This window comes from Microtus oregoni, unplaced genomic scaffold, assembly GCF_018167655.1.
Source record: "Microtus oregoni isolate MIOR12 unplaced genomic scaffold, Mior012 000043F_ref0000047, whole genome shotgun sequence".
NCBI classification, from domain to species: Eukaryota; Metazoa; Chordata; class Mammalia; order Rodentia; family Cricetidae; genus Microtus; species Microtus oregoni.
The window spans coordinates 8,328,507-8,350,234 of NW_024543210.1; the positions used below are offsets into that span (position 1 = coordinate 8,328,507).

At 49.7% G+C, this 21,728-nt stretch overlaps 1 protein-coding gene and 1 non-coding gene across 2 annotated transcripts; one reads left to right on the forward strand and one right to left on the reverse strand.

Moving 5' to 3' along the window:
* Positions 1–878: 878 nt before the first annotated feature.
* On the reverse strand, positions 879–9,122 carry Glrx5 (glutaredoxin 5). The gene is made up of 2 exons (XM_041633307.1): positions 8,779–9,122; positions 879–1,475 (listed from the first exon to the last, which is right to left on the reverse strand). Exons 1-2 carry the CDS (start codon positions 9,062–9,064, stop codon positions 1,300–1,302), a joined length of 462 nt encoding a protein of 153 aa, XP_041489241.1. The 5' UTR covers positions 9,065–9,122; the 3' UTR covers positions 879–1,299.
* Positions 9,123–10,447: 1,325 nt separating this feature from the next.
* Positions 10,448–10,723, forward strand: LOC121434503. The gene has a single exon (XR_005972439.1).
* The last annotated feature ends 11,005 nt before the right edge of the window (positions 10,724–21,728 follow it).

Here is a 21,728-nt window from a genome sequence, read left to right on the forward strand (position 1 = left end):
TAATCAAGACGTGAGAATTAGCCAGTAAGAGGCTAGAGCTAATGGGCCAGGCAATGTTTAAAAGAATACAGTTTCCGTGTAATTATTTTGGGTAAAGCTAGCCGGGTGGCAGGAAGCGGCCCGCCACTCCTACTACACTCTGTGATTTCTAGGCAATGCTGTCTGGCTCCTGGAGACTGAAGGTGGTTTCCGGCAGAGCCAGACACACCGGGAGAGAAGTGCTTCTTTCCCACAGGTGGGGTGGAGAGTCGGGTCCTCCACACCAGGCTCTGGATGGATCAGCCCTGGAGAAGTCTCTCCCAGACACTATACTGGAAGATGAACACAGTTCCAATTAATTCCTCTTAGACTCCGTTTCATGGGAAAGAAAATTCTTCAAAGGCCAATGCCTGTTTCCCATTAGCTATTGGCATATACGGGCTCCAAGAGTCGGCAAGGGAGGTCCCCTCTCACGTCCACCACATTCCTTCAGCACAGCACACCTGGGTCAGGGCCCACACACTGTCCTGCACTGCCTACAGCCTAATGGTGAACCTGAGAGTCACTGTCAATGAATTACAGTAAGAGGACACAGATAAGATCAAGAGGCCGTACCTCTGTTGGTAAAGGGTTGTCTAACATGTACATCGCCCAGGATTCCATTCTCAGCACTACAGTGGCAGGTGGCTGACATCCCAGCACCTGGAAGGTGGAGGCAAGAGGACCTCAAGCTCATTTTACCCCTTGGCTATGTAATGAGTTCAATGCCAGCCTGGATTGTAGAAAAAGAAAGAGGGGGGAGGGAGTAAGAAGCAGAGGGCAGTAGAGAGAAAAGGGGGAAAAAAAGGAAGAAAACACAAAGAATCGGTGGCTGCTGGGCTAATTATCACACACACACAGTCTGTGCTGGCAATTTATTTAAAAAACAACAACACTCCAGCCATCACATTTTCTTCTCTGTTCATCATTTCCCTTACAGAAGAAGTTACAAAAACACCAGGGGGGGTTGCCATCTTTACAACCCAACCCACGTAGAGCAGTCAGGAATGACTCCTGACCCAGGCAGAAAATCAAAGACAATAAAAGAACCAATTTGGGTTCCAGCAACACCGGATTACAATGCTGGTTTACAGAGCAGTGGTTATAAGGAAGTTCACCACATGGTATTCTGAGCCAAAGACCAATAAAACCGCCTGCCTGCCTGCCTGCCAGCCAGGAGGCCCAGCACAAGCAGCCACAGCAACAGGACCGACGCGGTAAGGCTTTTCTGGCAGCGAATGTGGTGGGGAGGGCGCTCTGCTCGGCGAGGACCTGGAGTCCTCACTTTGAGTCTTCATTCTTCTCATCTATCAGGGCAGAGCGGATCCCCAGCTTTTTCAGTTCCTCCACTAGGTCCCCATTCTGGTGCATCTGCAGGAGGATGTCACAGCCTCCCACAAACTCGCCATTGAGGTACACTTGTGGGATGGTAGGCCAGTTGGAATAGTCTTTAATACCTGTGGAGAGATGGAGATGCGTCACTAAACAATCAGGGAGTGACTCTTCCACCACAGGCGCCACAGCCCCACTCCTAACAGAAATCCAGACTCTCCCTGGGCCCCACCCCACTCCTGGACAGCAGTGAGTTCCTTCAGCCCCTGAGGTTTCCGTGAGATCCAGGGAAGGCCCTTGGTAAAACACTGACGCATCAGCCAGGGAACAGAACTGCCGAGCCAAGGCAAAGCTGTAATCATCCACACAGGTCATGCTTTCAGAAATGTCACAGCTTCATTTCCAAATGTGCTGTGAAATGTAGATCCAGATGAAGGTACTGGCTGACTGGGTGACCCCACTGCTGACCTACACTTAAGATGCTAAGTGGATGCTATTTTTTTTTTATTTTTTTATTTTTTGGTTTTTCGAGACAGGGTTTCTCTGTGGTTTTGGAGCCTGTCCTGGAACTAGCTCTTGTAGACCAGGCTGGTCTTGAACTCACAGAGATCCGCCTGCCTCTGCCTCCCAAGTGCTGGGATTAAAGGCATGCACCACCACCGCCCGGCGTGGATGTTATTTTTGAAGATTACCAAGAGGCACAGAAAACCCTGGGCCTGAGGCTGCAACTCCTAAGCCCCATGTTCTCAGCTCCTTGGATAGGCTCTACAGAACCTGGTGACAGACATAGGTATACAGTCATGGTGATTGTGACTTGTATTAGATGTCACTGTGTATGTGTGTGCACTTGCACACACATGCACATAAAACAAATTAACTGAAAGTTTTTGAAGAGCTGGGAATATAGCTCAGCAGCAGAGCATTTGGTTAGCATGAGTGAGAGTCCCTAAGTTCAATTCAGCAACAAATTAACAAAGATATAAACACTATTGCCAGTGTTTTTAAATGGCCAAAACGACTATACAAACACACAAAGTAAGTGAGCAGGTGCTTCCAAAAAAATATAATAACACACACATCTAAAAACCAGTCACACAGTGGGGTTTTTATGCAGACAAACTTGTTCTTACTACCTCATCATTCAACAATGGCTTTCCAAACAAAATTACAAATTTGAGTCAGGTGGTGGTGGCACACACCTTTAATCCCAGCACTTGGGAGGCAGAGACAGGCAGATCTCTGTGAGTTCAAGGCCAGTCTGGTCTACAGAATGAGTTCCAGGATAGCCAAGGGTGTTAAACAGAGAAACCCTGTCTTGAAAAAAAAAATTACCAATTTGAGTTACAACCCAACGGTCTCAGGAGACAATACATTTTCCTTTTAAAACGTACTGTCGTTCTCTGAAAAGTACTGCGTTTGCTGAAACAGCAGAGCTGGAGGGAGCCCGAGTCACAGCTTTATCTTGCTTCTCCAGACGGCGGGCGTGGTGGCCCACACTTGTAAAGCCAGCACTCAGCTAAAGCTGGCCTGGACTTCACGGAGAGGTCCTCTCAGGAAGAAGGGGAGGGGACTACAGTTGAGGTAAATCCTACCAGCCTTCACAGTATCAAGTACCTAGCACACTAAACTACCTGCTGAGTCCAAGGTGTTCGTCATACTGATATGGGGTGCCATGAACCCTAAACAACTACTCAGTACATGGGTCGTGGATTTGTTTTTGCTTGCATTTTAAACTTGACCCTCAAGTACAAACAGCCTATAGGTCAGCTGTGAATCTTTTACCTTTACGACTGAGAGTGGGGTGTGGGAATGAAGAACGATTTAAATACAGGCTCCATCTAAGCCTCCTGACTAGACCTTTCCTCCACAGGGAACACTGACTACCTTTGCGAGGGCTCACTGCTTTGGAACATATCAAAATGAAATACATTTGCTTCCTGAGGATCGCCCCAAACCACACTGGACTAAAAACTAGTAAAAGACTTTGCTGCGAAAGAATGGATCGTTTTCCCATCACTGTTCTTTATTTATTTCCAAAGGAGGTGGGGCTTGCTTGGCTTACAGTGCCCTCCCATACAGTCCACAAGGGCAGGGATGTCATGGTGGAAGAAGTGGGAGGCTGGCCGGCCACGTGGTAGCAACTGTATAGCACCTCCCTTCACCCAGCTCTGGGCTGGTCCCATGTGAGAAGCTCCGCGCTGAGGGCTGTGTCATGGGGTCCTCCACCAGAGCGCCCATCACTTAGCTGCCAACAAGTGGCTCAGACCAGACACTGCCACAGTTTTACTCTGCCCACTGTCTTGCCTCATGGCTGACATTTCAAGAACTTTGCCTCAAGGACAAATGACAGCATCTTGGCAGAACTCAGGGTGCCACACACTGACTGACAGGTCACTGGGATTTCTTTTTGCTGATGTTGCTTGCTGGGAGGTTTTTTGTTTTCTTTTAGCCCAATCTGGCCTGGAACTCCATATGTGGCCCAAGCGAGCCTCAAACTTGCAGTTACTCCTGCCTTAGCCTCCAGAGCGCTCTATCTGCACGTGTGAGCTACAAGCCCCGGCTTTCATGAGCTTCAATAGTTCAGGAGATATCGGATTCTTTTTACGGAGTAAAGCGGGAAACTTCTAGTAACAAAGACCACTGCCTATACCTTAAACACTAAAATGAACCATAAAGGCTTTTTTACTTCCCACTTAGTTTCCAAAAACTGCAATATTTAGTGACAGTCAAGCAGGAGCTCCTGAAAACTAAAAAATCAGACCACAAACAGGTTGTAGTGTGACTCATGTTGTCTACAACAGTGATCAAACTCATACCAAGTGCTGAAGTCACCCTAAACAGAGACACTAGCAAGGGGCTGAGAAGCTATGGACTCAGGCCACTTACCACCACTCCAGCAAACCAAAGACCACACAGACAAGCAATCAACACTCCCAGGCTGGGGAGATGGCTCGGTTCCCAAGGTGCCACCCTGCATCATGAGGACGTGAGTTTGAGCCCCCAGCACCCACGTAAAAGAGCTGGGCATCACAGCACATCTGTAATCTCCCAGCTCTAGGGGTGGAGATAGCTAAGAGGGCTACCTGGTTGTGCTGGCCAGCCAGGCTGGCTCGAGATTCAGTAAGAGACCCTGCCTCAGTCACCAGACATAGACTTCTGGTGTCCACACCCTTCGGTACTGAACCCACACACATGTGGCCCCCCAACATTACAGCTTATCAATCCAGAAAAAATACAGTTCAGAAAAGATATGTAAAATCGCCCTGCCCTGTGCATTTTCAATGGTGCTTTCCACACTAGAGCACTTCAGCAATGGCACTGTGGTTCACAACAGAACTCCAGGTGTGGCCACAGACCAGGCTCTGGGATCTCGGGCTAGGTGTGTCAGTCACATCCTAGGGTTACATTTCCTTCATGGAAACCGCAGAGCCTCAGGAGAGGAGAGCAAATGCTGGGAGCAGAGCAGACAAGGCTCAGGCACACGGGTGGGCAGAATGGCTCGCTGGCCTCTAGGTACAGACCCCCCCCCCCCAGTCCACTTCCTCAGCTGCAGAGCGGAGCTCCGCTGCCTTGCAGATTGCCTGAAAAGACCAAACAGCATGTATGGTGAAATGACTGCTTCCGAGCACTGAGGCTATGGATTATGGATGTGTGTGTACTACATCCATAAGCAGAACCACAAGGATGTTCTGCTCTGTTTGTCACAGAAGTGCTTTTCTGGGTAACACGGTAAACAGAAAGCATGGGGCAAAGAACACAGGAATGATACAAGCTGGGTAGTCCACACAGTAACAAGAAAGTAGCATTTAGTATCTTCCATAAATAATTCTATTTGACCACTACAGATGTATGATAAAAGTATCCTTGTTTGGCTTCAGGGAGGCTAAGTAACTCACCCAAAGTCACAGAGTTAGCATGTGGTGGAGGATCCAGGGCAACATCTAGGTTTCTGAAGTCTAAAACCAGTCTCTGAACCCATGGACCCTCCCCACAGTCTCTTGATCACTGCACAAGCATGTACAGTACATGGGACCTCTGACATCAATGTATAGAGACAGTATTGACCAAACGTGTTTCTGATATTTATCCATGTCAAGTGTACCAGGACCTGGTTTATTTTAAGCACAGTATAGTTTTACCCTCCAGCACTGAACTCCCATCGGCTCATCCAGTCTGCTAACAGGCCAGGATTGCATTCGTGGGTTCGTCCCCACCACAAGTCATGTTGTCATGAACACGTTAGACATGTATCCTGTTCTACATGGCTCCTCTAGACCTGGGGTGGCAGGCTGGTGTCAGGCTAAACCTCTTCCTGGATTTGCAAATATAGTTTTATTGAATTCAACTTGCTCACTGAGTATACAGCATCCAAGTCTACTTCCAGCCTCCAACAACAGAGCAACAAACAAAATGGGGGCCCAGAAGCCCACCGACCTCCTGGCCCTTCACAGAGGAAGTCTGTCTCCACTCCAGACTACCGCTCTGGGAGGAGGGAAACAGCTCTGCTCACCTCCAATACACTGTTACAATTCCAAAGTGCTGGTGCCAGACACCCACAGCACATGGCTTCCTCCAATGTTCGCCAGAGCAGTGAGTGCCCGACTACTGCCTTGAATGCTCAGACACTGCTTCATACACATTTACAGGCTGCAGGGAAGAGGCCTGGGAAAGGGTGAGGAAGAAAGGGAAGTTCCCATGTGGGGCAGAGTGAGATTCTGAGATTCTAGTAAACATGACAGCCAGTGAGAAAACTATGGGAGACAACAGTCTGCAGAGAGACTCGAAATGTCCCAGCACCAAGACACTGCATGTCCAAAGTGACAGCTAGGCCAGCTACTCTGACGGTGTTATGTTATGTACACGTATGGCGATGTCACATAGGCTTATGCGTCGAAAAGTTTACAAGTTATAAGGACAAACAAAAACAGGGTAAGAGTTACGCTTTCATCAACATTCACTTCCTACTCTGGCAGGCAGTAAAGAACACATGGGGACGGACACAGGACTGCCAACTACTCAGAGGAGTCTGTGATGGGACTGTAACAACAGCACAGAAAGCCTGCTGGCTCAGGTGGCATCCCCAGGGCCACAGGCTATTGCCTAAGGGTGAAACGCTGTGTACAGACAGGCAGGATCCTGCCAGGCCAGCAGCAACAAGCCCAAGGAACCACGCCACACTGAGCCCTGGGTTCCTCAAAAACCCTGTGGCTGTGGCCTGTGTACCCCAGGTAATAAAAGCGAGGACCAAGGGGCCCTTTGTAAAATTCTAGCACAAGGAAAAAGGAAGGGCTGATGCTACATAGGCCCCACGCTGCAGTATGACAGGTAGGAGGGCTCCTCCTTGCCTGGCAAAGCAAGGATGAGCCTCCTGCCTCCCTGCCCCTTGGCAAACTCAGGGTGCAGACAACAGCTTGAAGAGTCTCCACAGGGTAAAGGCCTAACCTGGCTAAGAAAGGCTCCACTGGGGGAGCACACTCACATCGCTCTCACAGTCCAAAGGCAGCCCTTCTCTTAGCCACATGTTTAACACATGTTTAATTATTTTGATGACAAACTTATTAACCAAATTAACAAGCCAATAAAATCAACAGTCAAGAAACGTAAGAGTTGTGGCTGGGTATGGCAGCTCACACCCGAAATTCCAGCACTTGAACGGCAGCATGATCAATCTGTGTTCTGGGGCAGCCTCATCTATACGGTGACTTCTAGGCCAGCTTGGCTCGCCTGTCTCGATAAGAATAAGAAAAAGGAAGGGTTAAATTCTTCTCTCGTTTGATCACCTAATGAGACAGATCAGAGGCCGGACATGTGAGATGGAGGATAGCAAACCTCCTTGCTTTTAGTGCTCATATTAGCTGTATTCTGTTACAGCTTGCCTGCAGTTATACTACAGAAAGGAACATAAATTCTAAACCAAAGACCCCGGACTTCATATTAAGCAAGATACCCACAATGCAACTGTCTGCTAGGAGTCATACTTGCAGAGCAACTGTGGGTAGGTCCCAGTTCAGACTGCACAGTGGGAGCTTATCTTCCCCAGCAGGGAGCCACCTCTGACTCAAAACTACAGCTTTCCCTGGGCCAGATAACCAAGGCCTCACAAACAGCTCGTCAGGTGAGGAAAACACGGGGTTCTGAGCAGAATTCGTGGCTTGCCATTATTCCTGGTAGCGTTAACTTGTCTTCCTCCTTCGGCTTTACCCTAGAGTGCGGTCCATCAATACCATCACGGAGAGCAAATGTAGGGCCAGCTACTTTAGACAACATAGAGAAAAGTACTTTGGAAACCATCAAGTTTGAAAACAACGTAACTGCCACTAGTGAGTGTCTTCTGTGCCAGATAGGGTGATAATAAGTACAGTGTATAAGGAGATGGGGAAGTTCCCATGATGCAATGCAGTTCTAGCCTTGAACTGGTGATCCTCCTGCCTCAGGCTCCAGAGTGCTGGGGTTACAGGTGCTGAATTACGTCACCGAGCTATAATTCTTATTTTTTCTCGTTTCCTTGTGGACTCTGTCAGTTTTGGTGCCATAATCTTCACTTTCCCGGGAAGGAAAAGCTGACGGACCACAGAAGATTCCAAGCCAAATCTGTTCTCCACAGCTCAGCTTGCCCCGTCAAGCAGGACGGACACATGAAGAATGACTATAGGCAGGAATTTCAAACATTGAACATTCCGTGCTAACACAGAAATGTCTCATTTCAGCAGTGACCAGAGCACTAGGTCAGGAAGATGGGGCGGAGGTGGGGGTTGGGGTTGTTGTTACTCTGGCCCTGGAACTAGGGAGCAGGCTTCCCCATTCCAGTGCGCATGAGGACCCAGTTTCTTGGCCTCAGGGTCAGTGAGTGAAAAGTCACAGGTCTGGCTGTTCTGTACAAAGGCGGTTGTTAATCAGGTTGGGGTCTGAAGTCACTGTGGCTTCCTCTTCCCGCTGAGCCTTTCCCAAGCCCCAGTCCTCACACGATGCTACGGTATCTAAAAAACCAAAGTTCGTGCCTCCCCCCCCCCCCCCCCAAATAGGATCCCAACGTGAGTCCAGCTGGACTATGGCGCAACCCTCTGTGCAGCAGGAAGACAGTCCCGGACACTCGGGGCCTTAAATATGAGAGGCCAGCCTTTGACCTCAGGCACACACGGGCAAGCCTGAACCCTATCCCCCCCCGCCCCCCCCACAGTACCAGTGCCTCACCTATCAAGTAGGCCGCTGTTTTCCAAGACCCTCAAAGTATCCCCAGTGTGCCAAGTCGCGGGTACTCGCTGCGAGCCCCGCTCAGCAAGCTACTGCCGAGCTGACCCGCTGGGTCACGCTACTGACCACCCTCCTCCGACGCAGCCCGAGACAGCTCTCCCCGAGGCGAGGGCGAGGAGAAGCCCCGCTCGTCTAGAGATCAGCTCAACCCACGCCGCTGGATCCCACGGGCCTGACCTTGCCGCAGCTCCGGGTCGTCCAGCACGTTGTAGGCCGCGTAGTCGCGGACGCCGTGCAGTCGCAGGATCTGCACCACGGCGTTGCTGAAGCCGCACTGGGGCTGCTCGGGCGTCCCCTTGAGGAACACCACCACCTTGTCCTTCTTCACCAGCGCGTCCAGCTGCTCCGCCTGGCCGCCCGAGCTCGCCGCCCGCACGCCGACCCCTGGCAGGCGGCCGCCGCCGACCGCGCCGCGCCCCCAGCGCAGCAGAGCCGCCGCCGCCCGGCTCACGGACGCGCTCATGCCCGCTTGCTACCCACAGCCTCTGCGGCCAACCCGGGGCTGACGGTGGTCCAGGGGCCCGATCGGCCCCCCGGAGGCGCTCATTGGACAGGCTCCGGGATGAGCCTCGTGATTGGACAATGCTGGCTCGATTCCACCAATCATATCGCCTACATCGTGACGGTGGCCCCTCCCTGGAAGCTGCGTCCTACAGGCTAGCTAGTGAGCGTGGACGGCCGCTTTGCGTGTAGATTGGACAAATTGGGCGTCCATCAGGGTCACACAGAAGGACTTAAGGGCAACGAGCGCAGGAAGTCGACTTTCCTCACGAGGGCGGTCGAGGCCTGCCGGGGATACCCCAGGACGGCCGGACCGGCGCTGGGCGTGGCTTCTGACGCCCGCGGCACGCCGGGAAGGAGTTACTTCCAGACGCAGGTTCCGGTTCCGTTGGCGGCGGCCGATTGTTAAGGTAACGCGGCCCGTAGTCCTGCGATGGCAAGGAGCAGAGCAGTGGCGGGCCTCCGCTTCTCACCAGCAGAGGTGAGTCTCGAACCTGGCGTGTCCGGCCCTGCTCGAGGTCTCGAACTCGGCTTCATGTCCAGGCCAGCCTGGGGCTCCAGCCTCGGACCCGCCGTGCACGTAGATGGCCAAGCCGTGCCTGTTTCGCGTGGGATTCCTTCTCTTGAATGATTTTTTTAGCATGAAAATATAAATTTTATGTGTACGTATGATGTACGTGCATGCACCTGCCACCGCGTGGGCGAGTCAGGTCCCTACTTCTGCCTTTTACGAGGGGTCCAGGGACGAGAACTCGGGCTTGCCGGGTAAGTGCTGTTACCTGCTGAGCCACCTCCCCGTGTTTTTAGAATGTGAAGTGCTGGGGTGGGGGAGGGGCAATAGGCGGCTTCGGGGCCTGCGCGACCCTTCTGTCCGCATACCCCCTTCTACCAGGGTTTGGAAGGTTGATTGGCCCGAACTAGAAAATTGGTGTGTTGCTCCTGTGGCCTTTGCTTGCAAAGTGCCGCCGCCGCCCTGGAGGCTGAGACAGGAGGATCTGTTGAACTCAAGAGTTCCAAAGCAGCCCGGGCCATATAGCAAGATCTTCAAAACAGACCAGGAAGTGTGAGGATATACCTCAGAAGTAGATCGCTTTCCTAGTGTAAGCGGCATCGTGAGTTCCATCCCCAGCACATGCCCACAAATAAAGAATGTTCTGCCTGTGATTTCCCGAGCAGGTGATGCCGGCCACTGGGTGGAGTTCTCGCATTGCTTTCTCTGCTCTCCTCCGTATATACTGCTTGACATGTACTTGCTCCCTAGGAGAGCTCAGCACATGGTCGGTGCTCTTAGTTGGTAGCACATGGGTCCGGATCCTGGCCAGCAGGACTCGGTGGCATGCTCCCTGATCTGTAGTCTTGGACCTGCCCTGGGTTGGTGATACCCTAGAGCACACCAGACTTGCAGAAAAAGCATACTCCGGAGGACCCCGAGGCATGCCTGCTTGAGAACCAGCGGTTTCATGTGCAATTCTCCTCTGATAGGTCCTGAGTACTGTTGCCACGGTGACAATGGCTGTGCCGTGCCATTGTCGATCCACCAACAGTAAGAGAAGCTTTGCAGACGGGATATAGTTTGACAGACTAAGTGGTTTCTGTTAGACACTTAAGTACTGCTACAAAACCTCGAGCCACTAAGAATGTTGCTGGAGGTGACCTGGTTGCGTCTGGGGAGTAAAATGTAAAAACAGGAAGTCCACACAATTGAGCCATGAAGTCCTCTAAATCATGGCTCAGCAGGAAACATGAGCCATATAAACTATGAAGACAGATGGGTACAGTGCCTATGTCTTCCTTATCAGTCATTGTTGTGGATGCTTGCTCTTTTTCTAATGGCAAACCTAAAATTAAAATCTCTTTATTTTGTAGACGCTGTGATCCCAGGCAGCACACAAGGACATAGACAAGAAATGCTGGAAGGCACAGCTGCTCTGAAAGTCAGTCTGTGCTCTCAGCAGAGAGTCTGTTAAATTGCCTCCAGAATTGGCAAGTTTTTACTCATGCTTGCATTGCCGTAAGTAGTTGTACTTTAAAAGATAAAATAAATAAAGACTGGCAGATTTGCTCGTGGGAAGCCCTGTGTGTTACCTACTCTGTCGTAGACAGCCCCAGAAGTGTGTTTTCCTGGTGATTGTAAATGCAGTCAGGTTGACAGGAAAGATGGAACCCTCACACAGACCTAGTACGCAGTAGCCTTAGGAAATGGTTTAAGCTGTCAGATAGCTAATACAGCTGCCGCGTGACAAAGTAAGCGAGTGGGCCGAGTGCTGAGCCCGTTTTCAGAAATGCAGCTCAGCTGGGTGTAGCGGCGCATGCCCTTGATCCCAGCGCTTGAGCGGCATAGGCACAGAGATCTCAGAATCAAGGCCAGCTCAGTCTACACAGTTCCAGTCCAGCCAAGGCTACAGAGTAAGACTGTCTTTAAAAGCAGAGAGTTAACCCTTTGGTTTGCTGTTGTTTTAGGTAAAATGAAAGTGGAAAAAATACACTTCTTTTTTTTTTTTTGTTTTGTTTTGTTTTTTCAAGACAGGGTTTCTCTGTGTAATTTTGGAGCCTGTCCTGGAACTTGCTCTGTAGACCAAGCTGGCCCTTAAACTCATAGAGATCCACCTGCCTCGGCCTCCTGAGTGCTAGGGAGGCACCACCACTACTCGGCAAAAGTGCACTGCTTGGGTCTGGACCCTTAGTGGGGAAGGGGGATGGACGTTTACTTTGAAGAGTCCTAGGATTTGGATAAAAAGACATAATTAGACCCCAAAGTACACCCTGGGAACACGTCGACTCAGACATCCTGACAGTCTCCTCCCTGCATACGGATGAGGCTTTGCTATATTTGGTAAAAATCCTCCTTTCCACCCACCTCCCCAAAGCACCATGAAGCCAGTGAAAACTGATCAGTCTCCCTGTATCTCAGCCCCAAATCAGCCACTTGGAGATTCCAAAGCTGAGTGGGCTGCAGGCACTGTGCCCTTTCCTTTTACACCTGGTGCCACCACCTTGTGTCCTTCACAGTAGCCATCTCTTACAGGAGGGGAAGCTGGGCTGGAGAGATGGCCCTGAGGTTAGGACAGAACCCACATTGTGCCCCACAACTGTCTGGAACTGTGGCTCCAGGGAATCCAGCACCCTCTTCTGGTGTCTTGGTACTGTGAGGATGTGGTACACAGACATACATGCAGGCAAAACACTCAAACACATTAAACAAAAACTTAGAAGGGGTTTGGGAGGGGTGGTGTCTGACCCTGTTGCCCTAAGAGAAAAGTGGCTGCTTGGGTTACAGGGGTGAAGCCACCAAGCGTTTCTGCACTAAAGATCACTCTTGGAACCCAGAACCCCACAAATTGAGCTGAAACCTGACCTATCCCTGTGAGACACACTGTCTTCCCCAAATCTTCCATTAACCTGATGTCCTAACAAAGGCTAAAACAGTGTATAGAAACCCAGGCAGAGCCAGCGCTCCCAGGACATTTTTCTTCATCCCCAAAGTAAAGCTAGAAACGCCCTTTGGGTTTGACTTCCTTTATCTCCAGCAAGGTAGGTGGTCTTTAGTTTGGCTTAGTTTTTGTTACAGGTCTTGAAACAGCCTAGCCTTCAGAACCTAGTCTGGCCTGAAATCTGAGATCCTCCTGCCTTAAAAGTGCTGAGGTTATGTGTGTTTACCATGCCCCCCAGCAGCTGCTTTAATAAATACTTCTCTGACCTTGGGGTTGGCCTATTCCCTACATCATAACAGGACTACCTGGTACACAGGTTTTCCTTGCCTTGTCTGCACCCAGGTTACAGCATAAATAGAGCTAGATGGTGTGCTACAGTGGTGTCAGGTCTGTCTCGGATAGGCCATGGAGCTGTGCATTATGAAGAACCCGAGTGCTGTCCTGGGATCTGGAGTGTGGGTATGGTCCTGGGTTCCTAAGCACACTTTAGTTTTCCCATACTTCTGTTTTTTTCTCCTTGTGTCTTTGGAGGCTGTTGCTGTGATGACCACTATATTTCAAGCTTTGCGTGTTGTACAGTTGTAAGGGGATCTGCTGTGTTCCTCTGCTCCCAAACAGTTGCCATGTATGTATATATTGTGATTTTTGTGTACACAGGTCTGTTGGAACCTTACTCGACCTAGGATGCAAGGTGTGGCGGTGTGTGCCTGTCATCCCAGAGCCAGCACTCAGGACTGAGGCCAGAGGGTTCAAGCTGAAGCTGGCCCTTTGGAAGGGGGCGGGGTGCAGGCAATAAGATTTTGTTACTTTTATATTCCTGCTGAATTATAGCAGTCCCAGAAAGTCCTGCAGAATACTAAGTGATCTCTGCGGACCTGGGAACTCATGCATACTGCATATATGTATGATTAGTGTATAGATATATGCACACATATTTAGGGTTGCTTTATTTACAGTTTATAACTTTGCAATGATCATTTTGATCCAAACTAGTGAAATAGGTTTGGTTTCAGTTTTTTAGGCAGTCTCTGTAGCCTGGGTTGGGTTTGAATTTGCAGTAACTTTCCTGTTTCTGCCTTCAAGTGCCAGGATGGTTATAGGTGTATGCCATCACACTAATGAAAAATCCAAACCATGGCTTTTCACCTCTAAAAGGATGTTCCTGTCCCCTTTGTCCTCATGCTACTTCTTATACCAAGGACGGAACGCCTCGGCTAGGTGCCTTTACTTTATGGACTTTTTTATTTTTTGGGACAGGGTTTCACACTGACCTTGAGCTCACAGTCTTCCTGTCCAGCCTCATAAGTGCAGGAGTTACAGGTGTAAACCACACCCAGCCAGTATGTCTTTAAAGTTGCACTGCTGGACTTTGTTTTATTGAGAAATTTACTATACACCAAGTCTAAAAGAAAGCACAGGAAAGGTTTCCTGTAAAGTTAAAAATAGTGGGCTGGCAAGATGGATCAGTGGGTAAAAGGCCTGCAACAAAGCTTGGTGACCAGAGTTGAATCACCAGGTCCTTCACGTGTAGGAATGAACCTACTCCACCCCAATTGTCTTCTTTTCCTCTGCTGCCTGTTTACTGTTTGGTTCAGTTTTTGACAGAAGGTAGTTTCTGTCATGCATGCTACCTCCCAGGGACTTGTGAGGGGCTACCTAGACCCCAACATAACAAGCAAGGAGCCAGTCAGTGTCACGAGGCCCACAGCTCCTCTGATAATCATGGCTGGCCGCCAAGAACACTAAGGCTCCTTGGGCTCCTGCTGAGTCAGAATCTCATCCTGCACTTCCCAAACCTTTGAGGCTTGATAATTTCATGCCTTCAAAACATTACTGAGAGTCCACTGCACACAAGATCCCCCTAGCCAAGAGAGAGAAGTCACCCCAGGGTTCAGGCCAGGATGGCCACTGTTAGAAATGGGGAAAGATAACTTTTCATTCTTCTTTTCAGAAGAAAATTGGGAAAAGGGTTTTAAATTGTTTGTTTTTGAAGTATGGCCCAGTAAAATACCAAATTCTGGGTTAGAGAGATGGCTTAGCAGTTAAGACCACTGACTGCTCTTCCTAATGACCTGGGTTCATTTCTCAGCACCCACATGGCAGTTCACAACTCTAACTCCAGTTCTAGGGGATCTGGCATCCTCACACAAACATAAATCCTGGCAAAACCACAATGTACATTAAAAAAAAAAAAAGATACCAAAATCCCAGAGGGTTTTAGTGAAAAATTATTAATCTGTTTTTTTATAATGTAAAATAGGAAGCTTTTTTGCATAGGCCTCCCTGGCAAAATTGGGTAATTTTGTTGTCTTGAGGTGAAGTTAACATTTGTGGGGGTCTTCCCTAGATGAACTGAGACCTGGTCTTCTATAACCTTTTCCACAAAGCCTTGGTTTTTTGAGTTAGTTCTACCCTGACACTCCCATCCACCTATGTATCTGTCTTCACGTTATCATAGCTGCAGCCCTGTGATAATTCATGTGTGTGCTAGGCCGTCTAGGGAAGCCAGTAAGACCCTGTTGCCATCCATTGCTCCATCACACCCTGCCTTGGAACTGACCTATAACTCATTGTGATCCTCCTGCCTCAGTACTGGTATTAAAGGTGTGCAGTATTACTCATGGCTCTTATAAGGTTCTCCTGAAGAAATTGTTGCCTGGAGCCGGGAAAGACTTCAGAATCTCTTTGTTTTAAGCTTTTTTTTTGGGGGGGGGGGGGGGGGGAGCTGGGCATTTTAGTGAGTCTGTCTTACCCTCCGAGGCCAGCAGGGGGCATAGTCCGTCACCCTTTCAGAAGCTGGAGCATCACCAGAGGAGTCGGAATCAGTGGAAAGGCCCAGACCTGCGCTTCTCCCCTAGAGCCTACGCTAGATAGGGTATTAGGAGGAAACCCACACTCTCAAGCCCCAAACACCGCATGGTCTTGTAATGAGACATGCAAGAATGTCACTAAGAACTGACAGGAGTGGGGTTGAGGGGACATGACAAAGGACCTCAAGGGCCAGAGAAAGCCCAGAGGGTGGCACTGAAGCTGCAACTCAAAAGGGCCTCCATGTGAGAGGGAGGAAAATTCCAGAAAGGGGAAACAACCAGGGTGGGGGTATAGACCTCAAGACTACTCTGGTGGAAGGCATGCACTTTTCTTAAGAGATGTAAAATGTACTGGTTGCCGTGTGTGTGTGTGTGTGTGTGTGTGTGTGTGTGTGTGTGTGTGTGAGAGAGAGAGAGAGAAGGAGAGAGAGAGAGAGGGAGAGAGGAGCTTTACATAGAAGGAACGATCCCAGGAAGCCTCTGGCTGCCCAGTTAGGTGAGCGCACAGTAGGAACTGAGTCTTGACTGGAGGCAACTGAACCCACAGAGCAGTCAAGTCAGGTGACTAGTAAGGTGGACCCATTCTGGTCTCAGGTGGTGTGGCGGTGCCCATGGGAGAAGAGCTAAAACCCTGGAGCATGGAAGGCCGCTGCTGGGTGATTGGTCAGCTGTAGGAGGTTCTGCTTAGCCATGCGGGCTCCTTGCTGATTGGGGGAGCATGGGAGGAGGACAAGCCATCACAAAAGAGACCATGGATTACTTTAGGACTTTGGTTCTCGGGTACCTGAAAAATGTCTACACCATCAGGCTACAACTTAGACGAGATTGTTTCCATGATTGCCTCTACAATAAAAACTACTCTTATTGTAGTACCAGTAACAGGTAGGTGTGGGCCTGGAGAAAGGCCAGACGAGAGAAGAGCCTTGGATCTGTGTGGTTGCAGAGGGACCTACACAAAGAAGAGTGAAAAGGAGGAAGGAGAGAAGGACAGTGATAGAAAATGTCCAAGCCATAGAGAGGCCAGGTCAGGGCCCAGGCTTCCTGCTTTGGGCAGTGAGGGAAGTGTTGGGGGGAGTTGATTCCTGTCCACAGGTGCCAGTCGCCTTTTCTGGAGCTTTGGAAAGAGATGGGGGAAATTCACCACCGGTTTTCTAGTTGTGAGTGGCCCCTGTGTGTGAGTCTGGGTTCTAGGCTATCTGGAGAGCTTGTGAAGTAAGCAGAGGGCCCAGCCCTTCCCCCCACAGATGTCTATAACGAGCAAGCATTTGCATGAGATTGAAGAAATTGCTTCAGCTACAGAAGCTGGTAGCTGACCTTTTTGCATGGTGCTTGCAAGACCTTCTGTTTGTCTCCACTAGCTTTTTTTTAAAGATTTATTTATTATGTATACAATGTTCCTCCTGCATGTACTCCTCTCTGCCAGAAGAGGGCACCAAACCTCATTACAGATGGTTATGAGCCATCATGGGAAATGAACTCAGGACCTCTGGAAGAACAGAGGTGTTCTTAACCTCTGAGGCATCTCTCCAGCCCTCTCCTCTGCTTTCTACAGGGCTTGATTCCGCTTGCTGACCGTGGCTTTTCACCAAATCGGGAAGTGTATTGAGTGGTACTTGCTGTTTTTCTCTGTGTACCCACTACCATCAAAGAGGAAATTTAGAATCAACGGTCTTGGGCATTTGCAGTTGTGAGGGCTTGCAGCAATCACTTGGAAAGCAGGTTATCTGGGTCAGCAACAAGATTCTCAGGTTTGGGGCTGGAGAAATGGCTCAGAGGTTAAGAGCATTGCCTGCTCTTTCAAAGGTCCTGAGTTCAATTCCCAGCAACCACATGGTGGCTTACAACCATCTGTAATGGGGTCTGGTGCCCTCTTCTGGCCTGCAGGCATACACACAGACAGAATATTGTATACATAACAAATAAATAAATATTTTAAAAAAAAAGATTCTCAGGTTTCCAGGAATTAGGCTATTACAGTAAAACTTGGTCTCCACTATTTAGGAAGGGCCCCTTAACCTCAAGGGTTGTGATAAAGAGGAGGTGAGAGAGATGGCTCGGTGGGAAAATTTCTAGCTTAACCACACCAGCATGAGGACCTGAATTCAATACTCAGCATCCACGTAAAATGCTGGACACAGCGATGTGTGTATCTGATTCTGGCGCTGGGGACGCACAGACAGAAGGTTCCCTAGAGCTTGCTGCTCAGCAGACAAGCCAATCGATGAGCTCCAGACTCAATGAGAGACCCTGCCTCAAAAAGTAAGATGGAAAGTGATTGAGGACATCCAGTGTTGACCTTTGGCCTCCACATGCATGGGCTTGTAAACACATGTGAGTATACCACAAATGCACACAGACACAGCGAGAAGAGACAGACAAACTGCCATAAAAAAATAAGTTTCCCCCTTTAAATTCTGTTTTAATTCTTTGACAGTTTTACACATAATGTATTTTGGTCATTGTTGAGTGAGTGCTTCCGAGGGAGATGTGCATAAATGTCTATTCACCCCATAGGGCACCAGTGAGGGGCCAAATCACAATTCCCCCAAAGGATGCTCTGGGGAACCAATAAGTTCCTGGGCTTATTAACAAGCACGGCTGAGGGGTTCTTTTTAGGACTGACCCCAAGCAACCACAGCATTGTAAAGTATCACCCCAGCATGGATGACAGCTTCCCCGTATCTGCCTACATGGAGTCTCCCCACCCCTCCAACCAACCCTCCTTCCACACTGCATTTACTCTCGGCTCCCAAGAATGGCACACAGCTGGCAGGGAGGTATAGTGGAGTGACTGGAATCCTTCCCGGTCCCGCCTCCTTCTAGCCAGGAACATCACTAGCCACCCACCCCTACACACACGCCTTTGAGGGACTCTCTCAAGCAGTCACAGCTACTCTAATGAAGACGGCAAGAGCTCTTGTGCGTTGTGCTGGGAGAACAACATCCTACAAGTCCTCACATGGACCTATCTGACCCAGGTCCCAAATGCAGGCCTCCCCAATGGCGGAGTACCTGTTTGTCTCTGGACGCATGGAAGCGACACAAATGCCGGCCTGAGCTCTGCTATCTTGGCTTGGATGCCAAGGCCACGCCTCTAGGAGTCAGCCAGGGCTGGGCTCCTGGGCCTCCCTCGGCTTCCTGGGCACCCGGCCTATCACACGGCTTCTAATATTATCACAGTCAGTAAACAGAACACTCCAACGACTTTGAAAACTGTGTCTCCCGGGAGCAGACACCAAAACGCTCCTTTTCCCGACTCCTAGAAACACTTGCTCGCTGGGAGCTCTTCCTGAGACGGTTTCTGTGTCAAGGTTCTGAGCCGGCATTCTGTTTATTATTGCAGGTCACACTTGGGCAGATCTTATAATTCATAGCATGTTTCTGCCATCATATTCTGCATGATCCCCCTGACAACTGTCACCGGGAAGACAGCAAGAACTGGTGTCTCGCGGGCGATGGTGGCACATGCCTTTAATCCCAGCACTCGGGAGGCAGAGGCAGGCGGATCTCTGGGAGTTCGAGACCAGCCTGGTCTACAGAGCTAGTTCCAGGACAGGCTCCAAAGCCACAGAGAAACCCTGTCTCGAAAAACAAAACAAAAAAAAAACAAAAAAAAAACTGGTGTCTCCTTTCATGGCTGTTTGGGGCCTGGAAGATAAGACATCAGGCCCTGCTCAGCTTGCTGGGGGTGTCAGGCCCAGAGAGGAACCTAGGCAGGAGGCTTTGATCCTGGGAGGCTTTTTTTTACTCTGCCAATCACCCCGGGGCTGGAAACATTGCTATTATGAAGGCTGCATGTGGATTTCAAAAGAAAAAAGGACAAGCCAACAGGCCAGGTTGGCAGTACGGTGCTGTTTAGATATGAATGACGAGGCTCGGAGGGTGGGCGATCTTCAACGCTGTGAAAGTTTCGCGTGTTTAGCCACTAAGGAGAAAGCAGAGCAGGGACGTGACTTTTCCCGGTATGCAGCAGTTCCGAGAAAACAAAATTATGTGCAGCGGGTTCCAAGGCCTTGCGTGCCCGCGATATCAGCCCCAAAGCTCTGTTTTCTTGAGGCACAGGCAGATAATCCAACAGGACCGGAAGATCTGTGCTTGCACATGCGCAGATGAGTGGTGAGCCTGGCAGTGCTCTCGGGCAGCAGATCCATCTAATGATATCTGTGTTACCAAAGCTAGTCCTGTTTCTTTACAGTGGGTTTTATCGTATCGATAACCTTGACCAAGAACAAACTTGAACATTTTGGGCGCTGTGTGGAATATACCCTTAGAAACCGATTGGAATTTACTCATGATCCAGAAAATGGTTCTCTGCTCTGGCTACCACCAGAATTCGAATGATTAGGAGGTTGGTTAGATGGCACAATCGGCAAAGGTGCTTGCCACACAAGCCTGGCGACCTGAGTTCAGTTCCTAAACCACACATAAAGGTGGAAGGAGGTTACAGCTGACCCCATAATGTCCCTCTGGTTACTCCTACCCCGCCCCTGCCCTATACACACAGTATGCCCAGAGACACTAACTAGAAAACAAACAAAACATTAGGGCTGGAGAGATGCCTCTGCAGTTAACACCTGCTCTTGCAGAAGACCCGGGTTTGGTTCTCAGCATCCACATGGCAGCTGAGAACCCTCATAGTTCCCAGGGGTTCAATAGCCTCTTCTGACCTTGTGTACCAGGCTTAAAAGTGGTGCAGGCATGCATGCAGACAGAACACTTGGAATTAATTAAATTATTTTCTTTAGAGAATTAAAGTGATTAAGAGTATGGACTGCAGGGGCTGGGACGATGGCTCAGTGGGTAAAGCGCTTGCTGCACAAGCTTGAAAGCCTGAGTTCAGATGCCCAGCAACTGTGTCAAAAATGCCCGTCATCACTGTGTGCATGAAGCCCCATGACAGGGAGCAGAGACCGGCAGATCCCGGGCCATGCTAACCAATTACTCTAGCAGAAACGGTAAGTTCCAGAGTCTAGTGTATAGACCCTGTTGCAATGAAATAAAACAAGGTGAAGAAATGACTGAGGAGGAACGACATCTCGACATTGACCTCCAGCTTACACACACACACACACACACACACACACACACACACACACGGGGAGGGGGGGACCTGCTATTGTTTATCTGATGAGGCACATGATAGCTGGGTGATGATGGGCAAGGGTCATTTCTCCCTCATTTGTAAAGCGAGATGGTGATCAAGGCTTCCAAGAAGAGCGACGATACAGGCAAAGGGTCAGAGTGTTGCTTGCCTCGTGGTAAGCCCTTAATAAATGCAAAATATCTTCAGTAGTCAGTCTCCACCGTCCAAGATTAATCCACAGCCCTCAATCTCCAGAGGGCCTTCCCTCAGACACTAGGGCTTGTCCTGCTTCTTCTGTCTCTAGGTTCCTCCAGGACGCCATGATGCAGCACGGCCTGGCATTTGCTGCTTTTTCAGTGCCCCGTGTGCCCCGGTGTTGCTACCCCCACACTCTCTGCAGGAACATGTAATTTGCTTTTATTGGATTTTCACAGCTCAGACCTTGGTCCAGAGCAGTTACTGGCACGCATACTCCCCCCCCCCCCCACCACGCACACACCCCGAGTCCACACACTGGAGGAATAATTAGGAAGAATAGAGTGGGTGGGGTTGCCTCGGGGGATCAGGCAACTGAAGAGGTGAAGGCACATGTGCAGAGCGTGTAGGGCACCTTCACAAGAGAGCGCTGAGCCAGGAGTAACCAGAGTTCTTCCATAAGGAGATGATTAAACCAGCATACCATGGACCAGGACTCAGCAAGAGAAACTTGTTAACTCTCCACTTAAACCAGAGTGGAACGAGCCAACCCTAAAAGGTTACATTCTGTAAGCGTCTGAGACGAGGTTTCATTGTGTAGCCCAGGCTGGCCTTGACCTCCAAACCCTCCTGCTTGATCCTCCAGAGTGCTGAGGTTGCAGGTTTAAACCTCTGTACCCAGAGGATCTGAGGTATGGATATCTTACGACAAACAAACAAGCCACAGAAATAAGAATGGGTTGATGGTTCTAGCATTTAAAAGTTGCAGATTGGACAGGCTGGCAGCTTGCTGAGACACAATGTTTTGTCTTTTGGTTTCTGAGTCAGTGTCCTCCCTGAGACACCTATCATTGTTCTGCAAGATGCTGGCAGCCTCGGAATGAGAAAGAGAGGGGGGCCTCTATGAAACTTCTTGTAACTACTTGTAAATTCACAATTATCTCGAAGTAAAACACATAATTGACACACTTAACGGAAGCCCATGGAAGCAGAGAGCGCAGCTCTGGCTGCTCTCCAGGAGACTCACAGGAAGCCTCTTCCAGCAGGCTTTCGGTTTGCAGAATGAAGTTTATCAACCACATGCTAGCATTTTTTTTTTAACTTGGA